General features: G+C 34.8%; 1 protein-coding gene across 2 annotated transcripts in view; it reads left to right on the forward strand.

Moving 5' to 3' along the window:
* LOC123309234 (rho GTPase-activating protein 26) overlaps positions 1-13538 on the forward strand; it is a 69757-nt gene that overhangs the window by 29627 nt on the left and 26592 nt on the right. For both annotated transcript variants that reach the window (XM_044892223.1, XM_044892224.1), the window contains exon 3: positions 10048-10221. In XM_044892223.1, the coding sequence (XP_044748158.1) occupies positions 10048-10221 (174 nt within the window). The remainder of the gene's footprint in view (positions 1-10047; positions 10222-13538) is intronic.

Genomic DNA, 13538 nt, shown 5'->3' on the forward strand with positions numbered 1-13538 from the left:
ACTGGGTAGTCAATCATTCTTGAATGGACTATATGTATATCTCGATGTATATAATTGAAATTTCTACAACTTTTGTATTTTGTCATTTCCAACATAACCTCAAATTAATGGATGTCTCCACTATTAAAGTTTCAATTAGTTTTCATTCATTTTTGAAGTTTAACTATTAAGTCATAAAAATGAAAATATGTTAGTTATGTATTTCTTTTTTCATTATATTTTTTGTTTTTGTTTCAGTTCTTCATTGTTTCTCTTCGATGTTCCTCTAATTTTTTTCTATTTTTCAAATCACTAAAAAAATGTTCCCTGCTAAATGTTATACGAATATATAAATGATATAATTCGATTGAGTATTGGAATTACCAAGATCTGCTTAGTAGCAGGCTAATTCGAAAATTTTTCTGAATGGCCTGAGCAGCCGTTGACATACCTATTTAAACGAAGAAGAACAAAAAAGGTTGAATTCAGATGAAAAACATTGACAATATAGATTTCATTTGTCATTTTTTTCTTTATTGCATAAAGAGTTATTATACAATTGGAAAAAATAACAAACAAAAATTTGGTTAGTGAAATTTCGAATCTTTACCTTTAAAAGTGCTAATTTTTTCTTCGGTACCTCAACTTGACAATAAAATAAAAGAAAGATGCGTGGAAAAATATTAAATTAGAAATCGCAAAGACATAATTTTTACAGGATTTTATGAATGATAATTTTCAATTTTTATGACGCATACTAGTTCTAATTTCTAATAAGTGCAACCAAACCATTCATGTAATACTTAATAAACTTAATTTTATTCAATCTTCACTATTCTGAAAATTTCTGTCAACATTCTTTGAATAATAACTCTACATTCAAAACATTCAGGAAATGAACGGCATCTTCTCATGAAAATGTTCAAGAAATACACAATTCCAATAAAAATATTCTCCAAAATATGAATAATTTTATTACAATATACATACAGGCTGCGTAGCTTCTGAAACGGGATATGACAAAAATGGCGTGACACTATGACACATTATTTTTAAAATCGAGGATAACATAATATGGTGGTTTTGGTCATTTTGTATGTTTAATTCTCGGTTTAACCCCTACGGAGGGTAGCCACCCTTACGACAATTTCATGAAATACTTCGTACCAGATAGAGTTAAAAAAAAAGAATGAACAAATTTTTACGAGTACAGATATTAAAAAAATTGGGAAATATTTCTGGACTATTCCACTGTTACTGAAAATCAGGGAGAAGAGAAGATTTTTTCAATTTTTCTGAATAATTGTGAGCTCAAAGGAAAAATTCATAATAGCATCAATTAAGCGACTTCCGTCTCATTATCTTCATCGAGACTGAAATGAGCTGACGTCAATGCAGCTTTCAATTCGATATTCGGCTCTTTTATATTTACCAGAATCTTTGACGTTCATTAAATCTATATGATGAAAAACGCCTAAATAAAACGAATTTCAGATCCAATCTGCCGTAAGTTAAGTGCCTTGGACTCTAGAAATTTTTTTTATATTATGATTGAACACTCTTCAAAGACGCGCCCACGATCGAATAACCTTTGAAATTGTCCATGCTTTCCTCCGTTTGGACGATTCAATTTCAATGGAAACGTTTTCGGTCGTTTCAAAAATCAAGTAATCTATAATTTTTGATTTAATATTATGAAGTTTTTTTTCTATTTTCAAATATTCATTTGCCAGTATCCACACATAAGAGGGATTATGCAAAGGGACATGGAAAATAGAACAGAAAGAACACCCAGTATTGATGAATTTATTGCCTGGTCCATATTAGGAATTAAATGACGTTAGCAGTCAGAAGCACTGCATTTGCCATACTGTCAAGTCAATCCTAGCTTTTACTGCTGGCATTAGTTATAACGAAAGGAAGATATACACTGCGCAAAAAAATTAACTCTACATTGACTCTATAACTTATTTTTTATGTTCTCTCGGGAGGGTTTTGAACGAAACAAGACACATTGAATGGAAGAAATTTAGGATTTCACCGAATCTTATGTGAAAGAAGGGAAATGAACAATTTGCAAAATACCTACTGAAATGCTGATAAGTGATTTAATACTTGGGATTTCCACCTCTTGCGTTAATTACAGCTCGGCAAAGACGGTTCATACTCAAAATGGGTGATCTTAAAATGTTCTGATCTAATCTTTCCCAGATTTCTCCGAGTTGGATTCCTAAGTCATTAAGAGTAGCTGGATGATTTTCTGAACTTCTCAGCCTTCTATTGAGGTTGTCCAAAACCTGCTCAATCGGATTGAGATCTGAACTTCTTGCTAGCCATTCCATTCGAGAGACTTCAACCTCTTCAAGGTACTCCTGAACGATGCGCGCACGATGGAGTCTGGCATTATCGTCCATAAAAATGAAATTTTCACCAATGTATGGGGCGAATGGCACTACATGCTCTTCAAGAATGTTCCTTATATACTTATCAGCATTCATAGCTCCATTATCAACGACCACTAGGTCTGTGCTTCGGTCTGTGCGAGCAGTCAAAGATATTCCACCCCATACCATAATCGATCCTCCCTCGAAACCAGTAGTATTCAGGAAATTGCACTGAGCATATCTTTCATGTGGACGTCTGTATACAAGGGAACGTCGATCACAATGGTAGAGGCAGAATCTAGACTCATCTGTGAAGAGAACTCTTTCCCAATCGGCCTCTTCCCAATGGCCCAGCCCCCTTCAGCGACACGAGGCCTTAAATCATATTCTCTGAGGCGATTTCTTATTGTCTGAGTGCTAATTTGCACCTCATGAGTTTGCTCAAGCTGAATTTGAAGGAGGCGAGCGGTTGCAAACCGTTGTCTCAACGAAGAAACTCTCAAGTAACGTTCTTGAATGGCAGTTGTTACCCGTGGTCTACCCCGTCCTGGTCTTCGGACATTCATACCTGTCTCCCTGAATCGTTGCAACATTCTGGACACACTTGTATGGGAAACTCCAAACCTTTCTGCAATTCTTGTGTATGTCCACCCTTCTTCTCGCAAAACTACCTCTTGGGCACATTCCTCTTGGGTCAAATTGCGTGTTTCGCGTTGCATAGCGATCGAGTGTAGAAAATCAAACGAAAGAAAAACTATTGATCACTAGAATTGATCGAGAACAACTGATTTTAGAATGGAGCCAATACATTCAAAATCTGATAATATCATCTTTTTTTATTCCTGCTGGGAAAAAACATCTGTATTGAAGAAAACCGTTGAAAGTGGATAACATATGCATGCATAATTCTGATAAAAATAATTAGCATTGAGAACACCTTCAGTTGTAGAATAAATTTGAGATTTTCATAATGTGCGTTAATTTTTTTGCGCAGTGTATTATGATAGATTCAGATTCCAATGAAATAAAATGCTATATAAATTATGCTAAACATTTCACTTGTATTGATTGCTTTCAGTAATATTCTTTCCTAAATTAATTCAGTAGCTTACTTAATGAGCGTCTATTTCACATACATACAGGCAATGTTGTGTTTGAAAGAATTTTATTGACATAAAGATTGATCATGATCTGAACTGTTCGACAACTTTTGTAATCAGTGTTCACTTTCATTCTATTGAAATTATTCGTACTGGGATAATTAACAATAATATTACTCAAACTGAGAACTTTCCTCAGCCACATCAACATGAGTGAATTGGCAGATATATGTATACAGGTAATGAAAACTGAACACTTTTCTGTGCTGAAATATATTATGCATGTAAGGAACAGAAGATGAAAATTACATGCATGCAAACTCACAAACAAAGAAAGATATCAAAGAAATCAAAAGACCAAATTTCGATTACATATTTTTACTTGCAGTTTAAATTAAACTTTAGTGCACTGGCAACGTAGTATAGTGTTGAGAACACAAACTGTGAGAAATTGCTCCGTTTTCTGCACATTCCAAGGTGAATACAGTTCACGTGACTGATTCGCCTTTCGTTACGTCATTTAATCTGACCTGGGAGTTTGATGTCAAGGTCATTTCAAGATTGAGTAGATTTTTGAGGAAGGAATACCTATACCTTTTTTTTTTGCAGAATCTTATTTTTCGTGAAAAATAAGGAATATTCTGCCTCTTTCGTTTTTTCCATAATGAATCGTTGTGGGGACATGAAGTTATGATGAAAATCTTCTTTTGAGCATATTTGAAGAAGTGAGTACTTATGGAGGGACAAATGTCAAATCAAAAATAATTTTTTCAATTGAAAGATGCAAACAAGAATTCAATTGAAAGCATTTAGTACTCCATTCACTTTTATTTTAGCAGTCGGTTGGCCATGGAACTTTGATACATTTCACTCTGTACAGTACGAAAATGTGGGGTTATGCCGCTTGTCAAAACATTTTTGGGTTTCAAATCAACCCTATGTTGCCCATTCTACGTAAAAGTTTCTGTACGTATTTTATCACAATGTCGAATCTCTTCAGAAAATATGTGACGAACATAATTGAAGTTTATACAAACTGAGTGAAGGCATACCAAATCCAGTTATCCGCATGGAAAATACAAGAGATCAGTATAATATCACAATATGCACTAGCTTGAGGAGAGTTAATGTTCGTAATCTTCTTTGGCTAAAGTTTGAATACGTTACATCAGTTGTAGATTTCAAAAATATTAACCCGATGAAATGCATATGTTGCAGAGGTTGGGAATGGGTATCTCCCGAAGGAATTAACAAATAATTACAAGAATGTTAAATTCTTCAACAAAAATAATCTTGCATCAATATAAGTAAAAGGAATTAAAGGAAGTTTCAATCAAGATGAACTTCACCTTAGAACAAAAATTTCACATGAATAAACAATTAGCAGGACAACTGGCGCGTATTTGTGGCTGTTCATCTTAATGCATTGATATAATAATAATAATAATTAGGTATTTATTGGTACCTTAAGACATTTACAATGTATAGGAAAAGTCAAATGAAAAATAGAAAAATCAATTTTCGCGAACTTATTCTACGATGACATTCATCGAAAATCCAATTCTCAAATTGGGTCTCCCAATAGAAGGAAATTCTTTGTCATCCTCTTCATTCACAATCTTTCCGTTTGTGGAAATATTCAGCTGAAAGATAAGTCGTTTAGATTCAGATGAAACATTATATAAATTCTCTTACATTGAATATGTTCGCTACCGTCTGACGTATTGTGGATTTTAGAATATCAGGGTATAACTATTTGAATGAGCCAACCTAAATTCTAAGTAGCACTTTCTGAAACCCTGTCTCTTTTTTCAATCACTTTCGTCATTTTCGTAATAAAAATTGATATTAGTTGTAGCAACGGCGTTAAGACATTAACGACATTTCACGAGTGCCAACCTTACTCCGTTCTAGTTACAAAAACTTGAGAAAATTATTTCATGGCCAACCGACTGCTAAAATAAATATGAATGCAGTATAGGTATTTTTACTCATATCAGGAATAGATTTCAACTTCCATTTCATCATGTTGCACCGCAATCGAAAGTTCCGGATAAATTTTCAGAAACGGTGAAATCGAAATTCTAAGGCGGATTCTGCTTTCACCTTTTTTTGCTGACCCTTCGATCGGTCGGAAATACATAATAATTGGTAACATGGATTACGTGTTATTGGCAGCGTTACGATCAGTTGCTTAGAATTATCGTTTTTTATTCATTATAGAGTAGTTGAGCCACTCCCAGCGCGGGTAATTGTGGAGTGAATTAAAAATAAGATATAACATATAAAAATTTGTTATACCTAGTTGGGGAGCCGAAGAGGGAAATTCGGCATTTACTCGAGCGTGTCAGATTAATATAAGGGGACATACCTTGGACCCTGTAGAGTACCTCTACTAAAAATTAGACCTGTATATTGGGGGAATTGTCTGGGACAGCCCGTCAGAATAGTAAAAAAAAAACGATCATTGTACATACTCGAGCGTGTCAGATTGAGATATATGTGGTTAATTACATGTTGAAAACTATATATTCTCTTAATCTGACAATTTAAGTGTGTCGAAAATGTGTGGGAAAGCGCCAAAGTTGCAAAAAAAAAAACGTCACGTGTACATTACTCGAGCGCGATGGCGTTTTTTTTTATTTTGAAGCTAATGATTCAAGAATAACGGAAAAAATATAATCTGACAGTTTTAGCAAGCCGAAACAATAAAAATTGCCCATAAAGGTCACAAAAATCAGTTTTTTTGAATTATTTCCTCAACTGGGCTTCAAATCTTTTTCGCATTCATAATAAAAGTTGTAGAGAATAACATTTTCTACAAATTTTGTCCCGAGCAATTTTTTCTACGTTCAAACGTTTTTGAGATATATGACGATTAATGCGAGGTGTTTTAGCGATACATGCTGAAGCGAAAATTCACTCGAAAACGGAGCATTATAGGAGAAAATGAATACTTTCATTTTCCAAAATAAAAAACAAACTGACATAGATAATCCTAATAAAGTACCTATATGTACATATAAATATATTTGAAATCAGAGGAGCTCTACCGATTTGGAAAATAAAATACAGGGTGTTCCATTTTTTTTTCGGTTTACGATGCTTTTTTGCATTGCCTGTTACTGAATTCTGAGTGCCCATAAAAATACACTAATTGTCCATTTAAACCTTTCAGCTATTTTGAGTAAAATATAATTAATCTTCCTGTACAATGACGCTTAACGCATCTGGAGCCATATTTTTTGTTACTATTGTACTACAATATTTGAACGTTTCGTAAAATAAATTCTTCAAATGTTCTCGTATAATGCGCCGTTTTCGAGTAATTTGATGTTCAAAAATAAAAAATTGAGAAATTCGAAAAATGGTGTACTTTGACCGAATGCAACTCGTTTTAAAAGATCCACAGATTTGTAGTGTCGCATATTTAGCTAGTTATTCTGAAGGTAATTTTGTTTTTCCAGGGGTGCATGGTATAGCTCATTATAAAAAAAAATGGCGATATCTTATCAGGGCCGAATCGGAAAAAAGTATAGGAAAAAACTGTTTCTTTTGACCTCAAGAATCTACTATTTAAATATTTGTACGAGTCAAAGACCCACCCTGTATATTTATATTTCAATTTTGGCCCATGACTGGAAAACAGCAGTTGATAACATTATCAGTTTCTCGAAAAAAGTTAACCGCAAAGTTGCATTCATTTTATTCTATCTCTTTGGGTTGAAAAGTTGTAGTTTATGTATCACCAATTTTGCCCACCCTGTACATTTTCGGTACAAACAGCAAAGAGTCTTGCAATGCTGATTTGAAAGAAGAAAGTGGGCTGTTTCCGGTATAACCGGAAGGTCTGAAAATATTTAGGGCGAAAGTTTAAGTATAGTCGAACACCCCATCATTCAAGTTTTCAGCACAAAATTATGATTAGTTCTCTATAAACGTTCAATAGACCATCCTTAGTTGGACGCCCTGAACTTATACGGTTCCCATTTGAATTGAAAAAGTTGTGGATATTTCCAATACAACCGGAAGTACAATAGTAAAAAAAGTATTTAGATGCGTTATGCATAATAATTGTACTTGCTCACAACGTTTCATAAATTTTGTTGTGTTAGTATTGGTATTTACTTGATTCCATACTTCATCCCAACCCTGTATGAAGACCTGTATAAGTCTGGGGACACGGCATTACGTATCGGCGCCAACACATCGACCCACCACCAGGTCTTCGAAGAAAGGTAAACGCGATATTATTACAGCAACCTTGTCGCTTCACTTTTGAATCGCGCTCCTTTTGTTCTATCGGAAGACGAAGAACGACAGATATCGCCAGAAGTGAACGACCATAACATCTGACCCAGTATTTGTCACAACGATACAATGATGCAACTGAAGGAAAGCAACTAACGGGTTATCCACTTTAGAGGATTCGTTTTGAATAGCCTGCTCTTTCACATTTAGAGCTATCAATTTTTTTTACAAATAACAATTATGACGTCATTGAAAATGAAACGATATACAGGTTGTCCGTGAATGAGTGCGACAAACGTTAGGGGGTTATTCAGCATGACAAAGTAATAACAGTTTGCATGTCTTAATTCCCCCCTGACACACTTCTGAGCAGCACTCCATGGATGATTCTATCCCTGGAACATAAATAATATCCCTCACAGTGCCTTGGGTACAATTTACGATTCCTTGTGAGGGGCAGAGGTTAGAGCTTCGGATAAAACGGTCGAGTAGTTGGCAGATTAGACAACCAACCGAAGAGGAAAAACATGAGCACAATACATAGAGAACATAAATATCCAAGTACTCGCAATGGACGAAGAAACGTACTTTTATAGAGAAACAGGCGACATACTAGATATAGCCCTAAACAAAAATAACTTTGGAAGTCATAGACGAATCCACAACAAACCACCACCCTTTGTAAATCACCATCGGAGTAGAAGACTCCAAAAAAAAAGTTGACCATTCACAACTAGGAAGAATTAACAGAAAAGAGCTAGAATAGGAAGTAGCTGACCTAGAGGAAATCATACTCAGGAATTAAAAATAGTAGAGATGAAAACAAGCCAAGGCACATCGAATACTTCATATACCTGAAGAAAATAAATAAAGAAAGAATAGCAGATGACACTAGCTCCAAAAGACAAATAGGTTATGACCCAACTGAATAACAATATCAAAGCTGAACTGAAAATCCACTACAACGAAAAATGGTACACAAACTGGAAAAATTATTAGAAGAAAACCAACTACCATGAGAAATAGATAAATCAATAAAACAACAAAAGAAAACTATACTAAAAACTAACAACCACACAATACTGAGAGATGAAGAGAAACGAACATATTCGAAATACTAGAAGAACAATACAAACCGAATGAAACCAAGGACAGAACATTTGAAAAGAAAGTAACAAACCACAACAAGGCACAACTGAGAAATAGACGACAGCTACACATTTGAAGTCACCACCTACGAATCGAGGAAATGACAATCATTAGCAAAGGCATTTTCGCAACAAGAAGCAATAGCAAAAACTATAATAATACCCAGACCGGGCAAACCTAGAACGGATCCAAATAACTAGAGACCAATAAACGTACTCTCGAGTCTAAGCAAGTTTACAGCTATACTGGAGAGACTGAAGAAAATCATTGAGGAATAAGAAGTAATCCCAAAAAATCAACACTGCTTTGTGAAGGGACATAAAACCGGAATCCAACATGCCAAAATAATGGAAAAAAATAAACAATAAGAAATAAGAAAAACAAAGAGTATAATAAAACAGCAGAGGTATGGATATTTCGAAAGCATTTGACAAAGTATGGCATAAAGGACTCATTTATAAGATGCCAAAAGCCGATTTACCAAAGGCATTTGTCAGACTTATGGAATCATAACTGACAGATACAAAATTTTACGTGGAAATCAACGAAGAAATATCAGAGATGAGAAATATGAAGCAGGAGAACCACAAGGATCCTTACTAGGATCTACTAGGTTACTATACTCGTATTATAACGTTTTTACAAGCTGAATGAAAGCAAAAGTAAATGCATAATGTTCCAATATAAAAGAAAGAAACATAATCGTAAAATGAAGATAAAAATAAATAACAATTTTTTTTCCGATCGGTTGAATAAAATTCAGTTCAATATTTTTAGACACTAGAGTAATTAACCAACCAACCTAATGTTTTTCAAAGTGTGGTTTATGTTCTCTTCAAATATACGTACAAAACCATTAGCGCACGCCGTATTTTTAAGGAGGCAGTAATATTCGCTCATAAATGTACTCTCTCATAAATGCCCTTGCCAATAATAGAGCGAAAGTAATTCGTGAAACGTCATGCTGTTTTGCGGATTAACGGTTAATTTTCTTTATTTGTTTCCAACTGGTAGGTTCCGATCTATTAGGGGAACTGCAGAGGCGGACTTGAAATGAACTTTCTTGAAACGTGTAGGTTCCGGTGATTCAGTCCGAATTATACCGTTTTGGCCCAATTCAACAAAAATGTCACCAATGCGAATAGTTTCAAGATTGGAAATTTACATTTTTTTTTCAATTTCAGCTGGCAAATGCGTATTCCAATGTCGTCAAGCCGTTGGAAGATTTCAGGAAGACTCATATCGGAAACGTGAAAAACGAGAAGAAGAAGTTTGAGAAGCAAACGGCCAAGTTCTGCAAAGGCCAAGAGATGTACCTGAACCTAACGACTAAGAAGACTACACATTCTCTGCAAGAGGTGGGTTGTAATTTTTTCTTGTTATGTGGCTTGAAACATCATTCCTACAACAGTTTACCACAGTAAGATGTGCGAAAATATATCATTCTTAAACGATTTTGTCAGTTCCAATTCAAATTCATACAGGGACACATACATGTCCCCCAAAAGAAAAACTTCATACCTTTACATACTGGCTGTTGAAAATCCATAAATAAATGTTTTCATTGATGTGATGAATCTTCTGCGAACATGAAATTCAACCCACATCCTCCAGATTCTTCATTACGACCATTACATATTACAAGAGTTTAAGAATTGGGTTCTTTGAGTTTTTGGTATTTTAATGATAGGCTTGTTGTAGAGTGGTTCACAACGGTTGTGAACTGTACAGAGCAAGCGCAAATGAATTTTCGCTAGCCTAAAATGGAATTGCGCTTGCTCTGTACAGTTCACAACCGTTGTGAACCAGTGAGTACTTATATTTTCCAAAATGGTCAAATATTCATTAGTGAAGGTTCAGCTTACGTTTAAGAATTGGGTTCTTTGAGTTTTTGGTATTTTTATGATAGGCTTGTTCGTACAGTGGTTCACAACGGTTGTGAACTGTACAAAGCAAGCGCAAATGAATTTTCGCTAGCCTAAAATGGAATTGCGCTTGCTCTGTACAGTTCACAACCGTTGTGAACCACTGTACGAACAAGCCTATCATAAAAATACCAAAAACTCAAAGAACCCAATTCTTAAACGTAAGCTGAACCTTCACTAATGAATATTTGACCATTTTGGAAAATATAAGTATTCTTCATATTTTCTGGTATAATGCGCCGTTTTCGAGTAATTTGATATTCAAATATATAAAAGTTTCGTGAAATTCGAAAAAATTTCTGAATACTACTCTGTATAAAAGATCCACAGATGTGTAGTGTCATAGATTAAGCTTGTTATTATGAAAGAACTTTAGTTTTCCCAGGCATAGCATAGCTCATTATGAAAACTTAAAATGGCTTTATGTTTTTTTCAAGGACGAAGAAGTAATGAAGGCAAAAGCGTTTCTTTTGTCCTCAAGAAACTACTGTGGAAGTCAGAGACTCACCTTAAAAATAACCTCGAAAGATTTCAAGAGATGACTCATCGTCCGAAAATGGAACTAATTTGTTGAATGAAGCTTTTTGGGATTCTCACCCCTAGCTGCGTTATAACCTTTGAAAGGATGAATATATTTTTCAGTTTTGAGTTTTCCTTTTCCCAAAAAAATACTTAGACATATAGTTTTTTTAAAATCGTAATATATTATAAATGGTACAAGTATCACTATTTATTCAATCACAATATTTACATATTTAAATGGCCATCCTCTTGTTGTTTTACAAATTTTCAGATATTTGAGAGAGAAAAATAGTTTTCTAAAAGAAAATTATTTTTCTACAAGCGTGCGCGTTCAACTCTTTTCCCGCACGCATTCCAAGTTGCAAAGAGTCACTTTCCCAAAACGTGCGGGAAAAACGCCTGCTATTTCTTTCCCGCACGCATTTGCGTGCGGGAATGGATTAGCAGGGGTTTTTCCCGCACGCAAATATTATAGAGTAAATTAAATTGTATCATGTTTCTATGCATAGAACGTCAACGATGAGAAACCCATAGTAATGACATGCAGAATTACGTCTGTCATTATATATGAATTTATCAAATGAGATATGATCTGTTTCGTGAAATGGATATATTTATATATTTCAACCGCTTGTAGAAAAAATATTGTTCCTAACTCTTGCGGAAAGTGTCTTGCCCGCACTCAACTGCTTACCCGAACTCTGCTTCGCATCGTTCGGGCAACGGCAGTTTCGTGCGGGCAAGTATCACTTTCCGCACTTGATAGGAAAATAACTATTTTGTATTTTTTCCCACATCGTAGCTTTAGTGGTTTCAGTGGAAATACTGGAGACGTGAAATCACTTTAGGTCCTTTCGTTTGCATAAAAAGTGTAGCACTTTTCTACACTCGATTTTAGTGTTCGTTTGCTGATTGGATTTACATAAGTGTAGAGGAGGTGTAATTTATCTACACCTCCTTTTGACTAGGTGTAGATAAACTACACCTCTTCTACCTGGTGTAAATAAAATCGAGTGTAGAAAAGTGCTACACTTTTTATGCAAACGAAAGGACCTTTTGCCACGGTCGATCCTTTCAAGGGTTTTAATTCAGTTAGAAGTCATAATTCGAAAAAGTTTTCTGCAACAAACTATATACATACTTCTATTTTTGGAATCACCAATTATTTCAACCTCCAAGGTTATAACTCAGGTAGGGGTGAGAATTTGAAGAAGTTATGTATAACTAGTTCTATTTGTGGTCAAGGAATCACCTAGTTCAAGTTCAAGCAGTCAAAATTGTACGGAATTGTCAGAGTTGAGCTGGGTAGCTGGGTTTAAACTGAAACTCAACTTTGGACTTGATGTACCTACTATAGAATAGTCAACATTACGACCAGCGCATTCACCATTCTGAACCCCATACTTTGTAATAGCAATATATTTTCAAATTTTTATCCTTAGAAACTTTAGAATTAACGGGTAAAGTTTTTTTAATAGTAGTATCAACAGCAGTTTCAATTCCGAAAATTCTGCTAATTTTCATTAACCATGTGGTAACTTCGGTGGTAACTGTTTTTCATAGCCTGTATGTATTTTGTAATTCAATAAAAAATTATAATCTTAAAACTCAACTCAACTTCAAATCTTGAATTAATTTTGAGATAATAGTATTAGTTGGTGGTAACTAATAATAACTAAAAATATCTCGTAAGCTTTTGTTCAATATACCTCGTTCAAATTCTAATTTATATTCCATCGATCACTCCTCTGAAGTTTTTCCCAATTTCTCATTACATTTCGTATTGCTTCGGCATCGTCTTCGTATCCGAAATCAGATATATACGTCACCGTTTACGTCATAGATTTGACATATCGATTGATTACGTCATTGGCGAGCCGCAGGCGCGTGGCCGTGCATGTTCGCTACAAACTACCGTATAAATTGGCAGATTGTCGTTGGTTTATTTGTTATATTCGGGAAAGATAGCGTCGGACGTGTTTTGTAACACTTTCGGAAAAAAAAAAAACGAGAATCTTTTAAATCGTTCAATTCGGTGTTCTAGATATTGGTATGGATTTGGCGGGCTCGCGGATATGTGGAGAGTGAGATGCTTCCTCAATAAAATGAGTGGTATGTAAGGACCGATTTGATAGATGGTTGTTGGTTTCACGCTTTGTTTTCGTGTTCTTCATTTGGTTTGGGGGTTGTTGGGAATTTTTCTTGTTGTCTTAGATGTCTCTAGTAAG

This window comes from Coccinella septempunctata, chromosome 3 (genome assembly GCF_907165205.1).
Source record: "Coccinella septempunctata chromosome 3, icCocSept1.1, whole genome shotgun sequence".
Taxonomy (NCBI): domain Eukaryota; kingdom Metazoa; phylum Arthropoda; class Insecta; order Coleoptera; family Coccinellidae; genus Coccinella; species Coccinella septempunctata.